Here is a 12,719-nt window from a genome sequence, read left to right as displayed (position 1 = left end):
AGTCTGTGATGCCATCCATCCGTCTCATCCTCTGTCATCCCCTTCTCCTCCTGCCTTCAATCTTTCCCAGCATCAGAGTCTTTTCCAATGAGTCAGTTCTTCGCATCAGGTGGCCAAAGTATTGGAGCTTCAGCTTCAGCATCAGTCCTTCTAATGAATATTCAGGACTGATTTCCTTTACAATGGACTGGTTGGATCTCCTTGTAGTCCAAGGGACTCTGAAGAGTCTTCTCCAACACCACAGTTCAAAAGCATCAATTCTTTGGCACTCAGCTTTCTTTATAGTCCAACTCTCACATCCATACATGACCACCGGAAAAACCATAGCTTTGACTAGATGGACCTTTGTCATGGCAAAACAATGTTTGGTTAGTTTTCTGTGATTGTGGTTTTCATTGTCTGCCCTCTGATGGATAAGGATAAGAGGCTTATGGAAGCTTCCTGACAGGAGGCACTGACTTTGGGGGAAAACTGGGTCTTGTTCTGATGGGCGGGGCCATGCCCGGTAAATCTTTAATCCAATTTTCTGTGATGGCTGTGTTCCCTCCCTGTTGTTTGGCCTGAGGCCAAACTATGGTAGGGGTAACGAAGATTGGCAGACTTTATTATTTTGGGCTCCAAAATCACTGCAGATGGTGACTGCAGCCATGAAATAAAAAGATGCTTACTCCTTGGAAGAAAAGTTATGACCAATCTAGACAGCATATTAAAAAGCAGAGACATTACTTTGCCAACAAAGGTCCATCTAGTCAAGGCTATGGTTTTTCCAGTAGTCATGTATGGATGTGAGAGTTGGATTATAAAGAAAGCTGAGCGCCAAAGAATTGATGCTTTTTAACTGTGGTGTTGGAGAAGACTCTTGAGAGTCCCTTGGACAGCAAGGAGATCCAACCAATCCATCCTAAAGAAGATCAGTCCTGAATGTTCATTGGAAGGACTGATGCTGAAGCTGAAGCTCCAACACTTTGGCCACCAGATGAGCTGACTCATTTGAAAAGACTGTGATGCTGGGAAAGATTGAAGGCGAGAAGAGAAGCGGACGACAGAGGATGAGATGGTTGGATGGCATCACGGACATGAGTTTGAGTAAACTCTGGGAGTTGGTGATGGACAGGGAGGCCTGGCATGCTGCAGTCCATGGGGTCGCAAAGAGTCAGACACGACTGAGCGACTGAACTGAACTGACTGAATGAAGATAATGAAGACCTTCTTCAAAAGGATTTGTGCACCACTGTTGTATTCAGTGCCCCTGACCCTGCAGCAGACCAGGCCTCCAGTGGAGACTCCTGAACACTCACAGGTAAGTCTGGCTCAGTCTCTTGTGAGGACACTGTTTCTTTGTCCTGGTTCCTGGTGTACACAAGGTTTTGTCTGTGCCCTCCAAGAGTTTGCTTCCCCAGACCTGTGTAAGTTCTGTAATCAAACTGCACTGCCCTCCAAAGTCAAACTCCCTGGGGGTTCTCAGTCCCTTTGCCAGATCCCCAGGTTGGGAAATCTGTTGTAGGTCCTAGAATTTTCTTAACAGTGCGAGAATTTCTTTGGTATAATTGTTCTGCAGCTTGTGGGTCGTCTGCTCAGTAGCTCTATAGTGGGGCCAATGGCAACCTACTCCGACAGGGCTTAGGCCACATGCTGCATGACCCACGTCTGCTGTGGTCAGAGCCCCTTGCCCCTGTGGCAGGCCACTGCTGATCCACGCCTCCATAGGAGACGTTCCAACACTCAAAAGCAGGTCTGGCTCAGTCTCTGTGGGGCCTCTTGGTCCTGGTGCATACAAGGTTTTCTTTGAGCCCTCCAAGCACCTCTGGCAGATACAGGGTTTGATTCTAAATGCGATTTTGCCCCTTGCTCCTTGGAAGAAAATCTATGACCAACCGAGACAGAATATTAAAAAGCAGAGACATAACTTTGCCAACAAAGGTCTGTCTAGTCAAAGCTATTATTTTTCCAGTAGTCATGTATGAATGACAGAGTTGAACCATAAAGAAAGCTGAGCACTGAAGAACTGATGCTTTTGAACTGTGGTGTTGGAGAAGACTCTTGAGAGTCCCTTGGACTGCAAGGAGATCCAACCAGTCCATCCTAAAGGAGATCAGTCCTGTGTGTTCATGGGAAGGAATGATGCTGAAGCTGAAGCTCCAATACTTTGGCCACCTGATGCGAAGAACTGACTAATAAAAAGGAATGCACAAGGACCACTGCAGTGCCCATCATGGGAACATCAGGAAGACACCTGGTGCAATGGAAGCATACAGCATGACGGACATATTAGCAGCTGCTAACTGGCTTACCTTTTTCATATGATGGGACATTCTCCTGCAACAACTTGCTAAGCTGTACTGTATTTAAATGTAAAAGCCTCAGCTGTTCCCGCATCGGTCTTCCTTCTAGAACTGGGAACATAAGACTGCCAATATTGCTCTTCGGAATTGGCAGACCCAGTCCTATTGAGAGTGTTGCAGCCAAATCAGTCTGTTGAACATGCGTTGGATGTCTGACATCACCTAGAAAAAAGAAAACACTTTAGGTGACAGGCTCTAGGACATGTGTGATGGTAGTCATTTTCAAATCTGACCTTCTACAAGTAATGTTAAAACAAATCACCCTGTGTGCTTCCTACTAACCACAACCTGGCCTAAACCAGGTTTTTAATTTCGTGGCTGCAGTTACCATCCGGGGTGATTTTGGAGCCCCAGGGTCTGAATCTACTCATGCCTCAAGGTCAGACGGAATTTACCAGATGAACAGAGGACATGTTAACAGACAATGCAGAAAGAGACTCCACAGGACAACTAACCAAATTCTTCAACAAATAATCACGATAAAACAGGATGGGGATGGAGACTTGTAAGTTAAAGGAGACCCAGAGACACATCAACAACAACTGAAACTATTTTAAGAAGAATGTGAGCAATTCAAGCCTAAGGGTGCTCTTGAAAACTATGGAGGTTTTGGAGGTAAATAACTAAGAGGAAGCTGGCAGCTTCCTGAGAGCCACAAGCTGAACCACAGGTCAGTTCCAAGTGTATAAGCTGAAAAGGGCTCCCCTGGTATCAGAACAACCTTAACGACTGGCCTTGGGAAAGACTCCTGCAAAGTGGCCCAAATGTGATGAGACTGGACTATGGAGAACACTGATTATCAACTGTCAAAACTGAAGGTGCGGTTAGCCTGAAATGAGTGGAGCCAACAGCTGGGTGGGTCTGACAGCAAGAGAGGCAACATTTCAGAGCCACCACGGCAAGTGACCATCATTGAGCTCTGCCGGCTCTGCCAATTCCCAGGCCACAGTGCCCTCACAGGGATGACGGCAGAGATCTCATATGTGGGGGTCAAGGCTTCACTGGAGAGGTCTAGTCAAAGTACTCAATAAATCAACCAAGCTAGGCTTCAACAGTACGTGAACCAAGAACTTCCAGATGTTCAAGCTGGATTTAGAAAAGGCAGAGGAACCACAGATCAAATTGCCAACATCTGCTGGATCATAGAAAAAGCAAGAGAATTCCAGAAAAAAAATCTGCTTTGTTGATTATGCCAAAGTCCTTGACTGTGTGGATCACAACAAACTGTGGAAAATTCTTAAAAAGATGAGAATACCAGACCACCTTACCTGCCTCCTAAGAAACCAGACATGGAACAGCAGACTGGCTCCAAACTGGGAAAGGAGTACATCAAGGCTGTATATTATCACCTTGCTTATTTAACTTATATGCTGGGCCGATTAAGTACAAGCTGGAATCAAGATTGTCGGGGGAAATGTCAATAATCTCAGATATGCAGATGACACTACCCTTACGGCAGAAACTGAAAGTGAAGTCACTCAGTCGTGTCCGACTCTTGGTGACCCTGTGGACTGTAGCCTACCAGGCTCCTCCGTCCATGGGATTCTTCAGGCGAGAATACTGGAGTGGGTTGCCATTTCCTTCTCCAGGGATGGAACCTGGGTCTCCCGCATTGCAGGCAGACACTTTAACCTCTGAGCCACCAGGCAAGCCTTAAGAACCTCTTGATGAAGGTGAAAGAGAAGAGTGAAAAAGCTGGCTTAAAACTCACCATGCAAAAAACTAAGATCATGGCATCTGGTCCCATCACTTCATGACAAACAGATAGGGAAACAATGGAAACAGTGAAAGACTTTATTTTTTGGGGTTCCAAAATCACCCCAGATGGTAACTGCAGCCACGAAATTAAAAGATGCTTGCTCCTTGGAAGAAAAGCTATGACAAACCTAGACAGCATATTAAAAAGCAGACACATTACTATGCTGAAAAAGGTCCGTCTAGTCAAAGCTATGGTTTTTCCAGTAGTCACGTATGGATGTGAGAGCTGGACTATAAAGAAAGCTGAGCACCAAAGAATTGATGCTTTTGAATTATGCTGTCGGAGAACACTCTTGAGAGTCCCTTGGATTACAAGGAGATCAAACCAGTCAATCCTAAAGGAAGTCAGCCCTGAATATTCATTGGAAGGACTGATACCAAAGGTGAAGCTCCAATACTTTGGCCACCTAATGCAAAGAGCTGACTCATTAGAAAAGACCCTGAAGTTGAGAGATTGAAGGCAGGAGGTGAAAGGGATGACAGAGAATGAGATGGTTGTATGGCATCATTGACTCAACGGACACGAGTTTGAGCAAGCTCCGGAAGATGGTGAAGGACAGGGAAGCCTGGCATGCTGCAGTCCATGGGGTCACAAAGACTCAGACACGACTGAGTGACTGAACAACAAAAATAAAATAATGACAACAGGCCCTGTGAGGAGGGCTAGAGTTACTGCAATATAGTATTTAATGTTCGGTTTTCATCAAAAACTACATGCAATTATGCAAAGAAACAGGAAAGTATAGCTGAAAGAGAGAGAGAAAAAAAAAAAAAAAAAGCAGGCTGCACAAGCGTCTTGGGAAGGGTCCATATGTCAGAGTTAATAGACAAAGTCTTCCAAGCAGTCATTGTAAATATGGTCAAAGAACTAAAGGAAACTAGGCAGGTTTCCTTGCCTAGGAAGGTAGTAAAGGCAGGTAGGATGACAGGGTCCCATCCTTCAGAGATTATCAATAAAGGGTTAGGGGGTAGATGGAAACTCTGAAGGTGAGAAGTATAACTGAAATGAAAAATTTACTATGAAGGCTCAATAGCAGATTTTCAACTGGCAGAAGAATCAGGAAAGACAGATTGATAAAAACTATACAATTATACAATAAACAATTATACAATCTGAGAAATGGAAAATCTTCCAAATTTGATGAGAAACATTAATTTCACATCCAATAAGCTCAATGAACTCCAAGCTGTACAGATGCAAACTACAAGGAGTGAAGCGAAACTAATTAGATTAATGGTTGATTTCTCATCAGAACCACAGAAGCCAGAAGGCAGCAGGACAGCATGTGCAAAGAGCTGAAAGAACCAGAATCTAGCAAAACTACCTTTCAAAAAATCAAGGGGAAATGAAGACATCCCAAGACTAAAAAAGCAAAAAAGACAATTCATTATTAACAAACTCAGGACTCAAAAAGCTAAGATCATGGCATATGGTCCCATCACTTCATGGTAAATAAACGAGGAAAAAGTGGACTTTATTTTCTTGGGCTCTAAAATCACTGTGGATGGTGACTGCAGCCATGAAATTAAAAAGGAAAGCTATGACAAACCTAGACAGTGTATTAAAAAACAAAGACATCACTTTGCCTACAAAGATCCACATAGTCAAACCTACAATTTTTCCAGTAGTCATGTATGTATGTGAGAGGTGAACCATAAAGGCTGAGTGCCAAAGAATTGATGCTTTCGAACTGTGGTGCTGGAGATGACCCTTGAGAGTCCCTTGGACTGTAACGAGATCAAACCAGTCAATCCTAAAAGAAACCAACCCTGAACATTCATTGGAAGGACTGATGCTGAAGCTCCAACACTTTGGCCACCTGATGCAAAATGCCAACTTATCAGAAAAGGCCCTGATGTTTGGAAAGATTGAAGGCAAAAGGAAAAGAGGGCAGCAGAGGATGAGATGGTTGCATGGCATCACTGAATCAATGGACATGAGTTTGAGCAAACTTGGGGAGATTCTGAACAGCAGGGAAGCCTGGTGTACTGCAGTCTGCTGCTGCTGCTAAGTCGCTTCAGTTGTGTCCGACTCTGTGTGACCCCGTAGACGGCAGCCTATCAGGCTCCTCTGTCCCTGGGATTCTCAAGGCAAGAATACTGGAGTGGGTTGCCATTTCTTTCTCCAATGCATGAAAGTGAAAAGTGAAAGTGAAGATGCTCAGTTGTGTCCGACTCAATCGCGACCCCATGGACTGTAGCCTACCAGGCTCCTCCATCCATGGGATTTTCCAGGCAAGAGTACTGGAGGGGGTTGCCATTTCCTTCTCCGTACTGCAGTCTATGGGGTCACAAAGAGTGGGAGGTAATTTAGCGACTGAACAACATTTAAACCTGCCTTACAAGAAATACTAAAGGAAGTTCTTCACACTGAAAGCTAGTGACTCCAGATGGTAATCTGGATCCACTTTAAAGGTAACTATATAGTTATAAAAGATAGCATAAAATGTATTTTTCTCTTAAATTCCAAAACAATTATATAGAACTATAGGTATGTATGTATCAAACCACATATATATATTGTCAGCCTACAACATGTAGAAATGGCATGTATCTGACAAACAGCAGAGCAGAGGTGAGTAGAAGCAAAGTTCTAGTGGAGAAAGAAATGACACGGTAAGAAAATATATGTCCACACAAAAACTTGTTCAGAATCATTCTTAGTGGAATGAAATGTTTCCACAAAGTGAAAACAACCCAAACATCTATCAACTGATGGATGGATAACCAAATGTAGAACACATATACAATGGAATATTACTCGGCAAAAAAAACACAAAGGAATCAAGTCCTGACACCTGCTACAGGATGAATGAACCCTGAAAACATTACACTAGTAAAAGAAGTTGGTCACACAAGACCATTTATTGTTATTGTTTTGTTCAGTTGCCAAGTAGTGTCTGATTCTTTGTGGCCCCAAGGGCTGCAGCACACCAGGCTTACCTGTCCCTCACCATTTCCCGGAGTTTGCCCAAGATCATGACCATTGAATTGGTGATGCCATCAAACCATCTCATCCTCTGTTGCACCTTTCTCCTGCCCTCAATCCTTCCCAGCATCAGGGTCTTTTCCAGTTAGCTGGCTCTTCACATCAGGTGACCAAAGTATTGGAGTTTCAGCATCAGTCCTTCCAATGAATATTGAGGGTTGATTTCCTTTAAGATTGACTGGTCTGATCTTCTTGCAGTCCAAGGGACTCTCAAGAGTCTTTCTTCTGCAGCACCACGGTCACATAAGACCATTTATTACATGGCTCTATTTGCATGGAACGTCCAGAAAAGGCAAGTCTGTAGAGACAGGAAGATTAGTGGTTGCTGGTGGCTGAGGATGGGGATGATACTGGGTTGGAGGAAGTGGAGGTGACCAGTAAAGAGGTGATGCTATATCCCAAAATTGACACTAACGATGGCTAACCATCTCTGAATGAACTGAACGGCAGGTGTGGAGTCCTGGCTCAAAAAATAAGCTTGATAAGAACACAGACTATAACTACTCTCAAAGCAAACAAATAAGTCAACAAAACAAGGAAGAGCTTACTGTGAGCAGCCCACGCAGTCAGTCCCTAGGCACAGCCGCCCTGGCCCTTCCTAAAGACGTGTCAGGCCTCCCAGGGAGGATATCCTTATATGCCCATCTGAGCCATGAAACATCAGCAGTTAAGTTAAAAATCACCCTAAGGTCCCTATAACATTAATGGCAACAGGCCAGCCCAGCTGTCCCTGCCCTTCCAGACTACAAGCTCCCTGTCTGCAGTGCCAGCACAGCGCCCAGCTGACTGCGGGTGCTCAGTGTCCTCTGCGGGGTGGGTGGACAGACGGATGGAGAGGGTGCATCCGGCCCGCGGCTCTGCCTGAGGCAGACGAGCCCCACGGGGCCCTGCTCTGGGTGTGCGTGTGTCAGAGGCCAGTGCTCCGGTGGGTGCTGTGCACTCTCACTGGAAGGCAGGCTCCAGCGGGGCACTCAGTGAAGGCTCAGGTTACAAGACCCAACACCTGATGCCTCTGGAGTGAGACATCTAAGGGGAGGCGGTGCTGTAAAAAGACAAAAGGAAACCGGTGGGGCTTCTTCCCCAGCCAGTCCCTGCTCAAGCAGAAGACTCATTCATTCAGTATTTCCAGTACCCATTAAACACCAGGCAAGGCTGAGGCCCAAGGCACACAGTGATGCATGAAACAGACCTGGCCCTGCCCCATTCTAGCACCCAGTGAGAAGACAGAGGTATACGAGTCACACAGTTCATTCTGGGGTTATAAACCATGATAAGGACGATGGTGGAGTGGAAGAGGGGTGTGAGAGATGACCGTAGGAAAGGTGAGACCAAGGATGAGCGTATGAGCAGGCTGAGGGGCTGAGGAGGACGGGTCAGGGCATGTGAGGAAGAGCTTAACACCTGGAGGACGTGTTGGAGAGGCTGGGATGTGATGAGCAATGGGGATGTGCCTCCAGACAAGGCCGTGAGGGAGGCAAGAAGCCTCACGTGGAGTTTTCACTTTATCCGAGGCTCAGCTTCTGAAGGTGGTATGTATGGGAGCCTGGGACAGTCTGGCACAGGTGAGGAGCAGGGAGATGCCCAGGTTTCCAACCTGAAGAGCTGTGTGAATGGCACCACCTGTTGACAGGGATACAGGGAGGGCCGACTGCAGGTGTCGTTGTCTCATTTGCTCTACCTGTGGGCGATCCAAGAGGACGTCAGTAGGCAGTGGGGCTGACAGTTTGGCGGTTGAGAAAGAGGCACAGCTGGAGGATAAATCCAACAGGTGTGAGCCCATTCATGGCATTTAAAACCATGGAAGAGCATGCGATCATCTCAGGAGTAAATGCAGAATCAAACTGAGGCAGTCCAGAAAAAAGGCTAGGGCAAGGTTGCTGAGCCGGCCAAGAGGACTGGACAGCAGAGCGAGAGGTGGAGGGGCCCCAAACAGGTGGACAGTCCCAGGACCAGGGGTCAGCAGAGCCAATGGTACTGAAAAGTATCAGAGAGTCCAGCGTGCAAACAGCTGTAAGCTGACGGCCTGCGTGTCCTAAAGGGAGGTGGCAGGGGTCTCGTGCAGGCCTGTGCTGAATGAGGGGCCCGGTGTGCCTGGGCTGGACAGCTGAGGTGTGTCTCAGTGCTGACGATAGGCTCTCAGATAGTCCTACTCTTGACTGGCCTATGACTCGAGCTGACACTGCTATCTATTCAAGATCGGCTCAAATAATAGATTCTTTTTCTTAAGTTTAATTTCTTATGTTTCTCTCAATTCATACATGCAGTTCAGATGTCCCGAAGCCTCTGGCACTTTTTATTGTTTAGATATCAGGCAGTGACATTCATACCACACAAGAAACATAAATTCCAAATCCTGACTGGTCCTTGCCCCATTAATTTTCATTCTCATTATTCAGGGTTTTTCAAATGTACACAGCTTCCAAAAATGGTTTTTAAAATTAAAATCAAAGTATAGAAAACAAAGAAATAAAGTACAGGTTTAAACTGTTAAACATCTAAATCTCACCAGGTTTCCTTTCAAATGCAGAGCTAATTAAGACCAGAGCAGTGTTTACTTCCTCCATGGAAGAGGCTCCATGACCTCCAGCTTCAGACATGCCATGATCACCACAGAGAACCAGCAGACTGGGCAACAGAGTATCTCTCTCCTGGGAGGCAAAGGGAAACATTTCAATTGTACCCAGACTAGGGAGAACACATGATCTTGTTAAGAAACCTACTTCAGATTTCAGCTTTGTTTTGTAAATAGTAGGTCTTTCTAAATGAGTTTTTTTTCTAACCTATGAACTTACAGTCAGATTAAAAGGTCAAGGTCAAGTAATGTCATAAATAGGGACTTCACTGGCAGTCCAGGGGCTTCCCTGGTGGCTCAGCTGGTAAAGAATTTGCCTGCAATGCAGGAAACCTGGGTTCGATCCCTGGGTTGGGAAGATCCCCTGGAGAAGGGAAAGGCTACCCACTCCAGTATTCTGGCCTGGAGAATTCTGTGGACTGAATAGTCCACGGGGTCGCAAAGAGTTGCACATGACTGAGCGACTTTCACTTTCACTTTCTGGCAGTCCAGGGGTTAGGACTCTGCCCTTCCACCGCAGGGGGCTTGGGTATGATCCGTGGTCAGGTAACTAAGATGCCACGCAGGGCCAAAAAAAACCCCAAAACTAACAACAGTAATGTCTTAAGTAAGACAAATGGGATTAAACGGAGGTCACAGAGCATAGGACAGTCTCCTTATCTGTCACACACAGCTGCCCTCTGCCCCTAGGGCTCTGGCCAGTGGCTCCTACTACCCCTGGGATGGACCTGATAGGCTCTGAATTGCCCGTGCTGCTTCTTCGCCTGGAACATACCTTCATACGTGGCTTACTGGCATTCCCACCCCCTTCAAGCCTCTGCTCACCACTCACATGTCCTCAAAGACTGCTCTGATCATGCAGCTTAAAATTTTGGCCTTTCTCTCACATGTACACTCTTCCTGCCCTATGTTCTGCTATAGCAGCGACTACTGTCCAGGATACCTTTGACTCACTGATTATGCTCCCTGTTTTCCCTCCTGGCTAGAGGCTAAGCTCCTCAACTGTCTGTATAGGAACAGTGACAGAGAAGGCGTTCAGGAGAAATTATCTGGATGAACAGGTGGAGATACTAAAAGCCACTCTTTGGCAGGGCCGCTGGGTATAGTGCCCAGCACACGGCATGTGCTACTGTAGGTGAAGGTTGCCTGAGTGCTGGTGGGCATGAAGCTCACGCAAGGTCACCCGAGGTCACTTTTTTTTTTTTCCCCCCCGAGTTCACTTTAGAAGCTGCATTTCCTCCAGGAAATACTGGCACCTTGACATGCTCACCTCTGACAGCAGTGAGGTGTGGATCTTCATCAGGATGCTGTCCATCTCACTGAGCTTGTGCCCAATCAGGGGGCTGTTGGGCCCAGAAATGTGGCCGATGTGGTCCAGCCCGAGGTAGTGCAGGATTAACACATCCCAATCCTGCCTTTTTAGTACTTTATCCAAATGCCTTGTAACATTATTATCCACCTTTAAAGGGAAAAAAGCACATATCAATAGGTTCCCTAATTTCCCTGGTGTTCACTCTTCAACGAAAAGTGACATGGTTATTTTCAAATCTAGTGGGTTTTTTTTAGGTACTTGGATTTGTGGGAGTTTGCAAAGACCAAAAACAAAACAAACCTCCAAAATAAAAACTGTCTTAAAAAATGTTGGCATTAGATCAATCTTTCATTAATATTTTTATGTCTCTAAGTTATGAAGAGAACATATTATAATTTAAATGCACAAGGGTTGTTCTGACAAAATAATTCTGTAAGATCACTACTGGAGCATAAACTAAAGCTGACCAGAAGACCAAGTTCAACAGGTACCAGGTTGTTACGAGGCAACTAAGGGCTAAGGGCAGTTGAGTAAGACAAAACAGTACCCAGAGTTCAAGGAACCAGCGAAGTGAAGCTGAGGGCATCTGTGTGTCCTGTAAGAACACTATTCAGGGAGGAAAGAGACACACACTCAGTGGTTCCCAGTAAAACAGCCCCTGACAGACCCATTAGCCTGGAGAGCCCTAACTCCTCAGATGGCCCTTCTCCCTTCCACTGAAGAATCTACCATGAAGAGAAGTATTTCTGAGTGGTCATACACAGGAAGGGCAGTAATTGTTATGTCTATACAGGTCTCCTTCAGTGAAGCAGACACTCCAAAAGGCCAAGCAAACGGACCCATCCAACGCCAGCTCAGACTTGCAGTGCCTCTGCTCCATGGGCCAGCTTTCTCACTGTGGGTCTAATTATGCCCTTTTCCTCTTTGGAGGCTGCACACCCACCACAGGGTCGATGCCTCTTGGGACCAGGCTCACCCAGCACTCGTCTGCCCTCATGCTGCCAACCTCACAGAACAGCTGTGAGGCAGGATCCCTGGCAGACCATAGAGACCTCGGGCTCTGCCATGCACAGATGCTGTCAAAACTCAGGCTGAGGGACTCTTGCTGGCAAGCCCTTCCTGACTGTTGGTACCCATCAACAGGTATCTATCTGGGCTTAAGGGTCAGAGAACTAAGCTCACACCTGTGTCTGGGTTTATGTTTCTGGCTTGGAGCTGATTATGGGAAGGAACAAGTTTTTCAATCTCTCCATACTATTCTTAATGTACTAATAGAAGTCACATAAAACGCAATGTTGCCCCTTGCTAAGAACAGGGTACCAGGCTGTCTCATGGGATATATTTTTCTTAAAAACTGACCTCTGTATAATCTGATACAAAAAAAGAGGTTGTTCCATCGTATTCCACAAAATGCTTTGGGAATAATTTCACCCATGTTTCATCTCCATAAAAGATGATTCTTTTCCCAGCAGCTTTGGCTCGTGTGATCACATTGTCTTCCAGCAATGTGGGAGAATTGAGGTTCCTGACGACATCGATGAAGCCAGGGAGGCTCCCTGTCAGCAACGCCTGCAGGAGGGAGCACTCAGGAGTCAGGCCATGGAATTTGCGCATGGTGTCCAAGTGTTGTGTGGTGATCAGGGGCGGAAATGACTTGATGACTAAAGGAGGCAAGCATAAAGCTAAAGCGACCCCAGTACTGAAGGCTGGGTCAGTATTAGGACAAAGCAGGGCACAGATTCTGGG

General features: G+C 46.1%; 1 protein-coding gene across 15 annotated transcripts in view; it reads right to left on the bottom strand.

Moving 5' to 3' along the window:
• Positions 1 to 12,719, bottom strand: part of LOC133065912 (GPI ethanolamine phosphate transferase 2-like) — a 50,658-nt gene that overhangs the window by 29,781 nt on the left and 8,158 nt on the right. For 14 of the 15 annotated variants that reach the window (XR_009695031.1, XM_061156388.1, XM_061156389.1 and 11 more), the window contains exons 3-6: positions 12,333 to 12,542; positions 10,932 to 11,120; positions 9,596 to 9,737; positions 2,292 to 2,504 (exon numbers count right to left, since the gene is read on the bottom strand). Coding sequence is in view for 14 of the 15 variants with exons in the window: in XM_061156388.1 (XP_061012371.1) it covers positions 2,292 to 2,504; positions 9,596 to 9,737; positions 10,932 to 11,120; positions 12,333 to 12,542 (754 nt within the window). In the remaining variant the exon portion in view is untranslated. The remainder of the gene's footprint in view (positions 1 to 2,291; positions 2,505 to 9,595; positions 9,738 to 10,931; positions 11,121 to 12,332; positions 12,543 to 12,719) is intronic. The other variant, XM_061156395.1, reaches the window with a different exon arrangement.

This window comes from Dama dama, chromosome 12, assembly GCF_033118175.1.
Source record: "Dama dama isolate Ldn47 chromosome 12, ASM3311817v1, whole genome shotgun sequence".
In the NCBI taxonomy this organism is placed as follows: Eukaryota; Metazoa; Chordata; class Mammalia; order Artiodactyla; family Cervidae; genus Dama; species Dama dama.
Note: the sequence above shows the minus strand (reverse complement) of the source record. Positions and strands in the feature narration are given on the sequence as shown.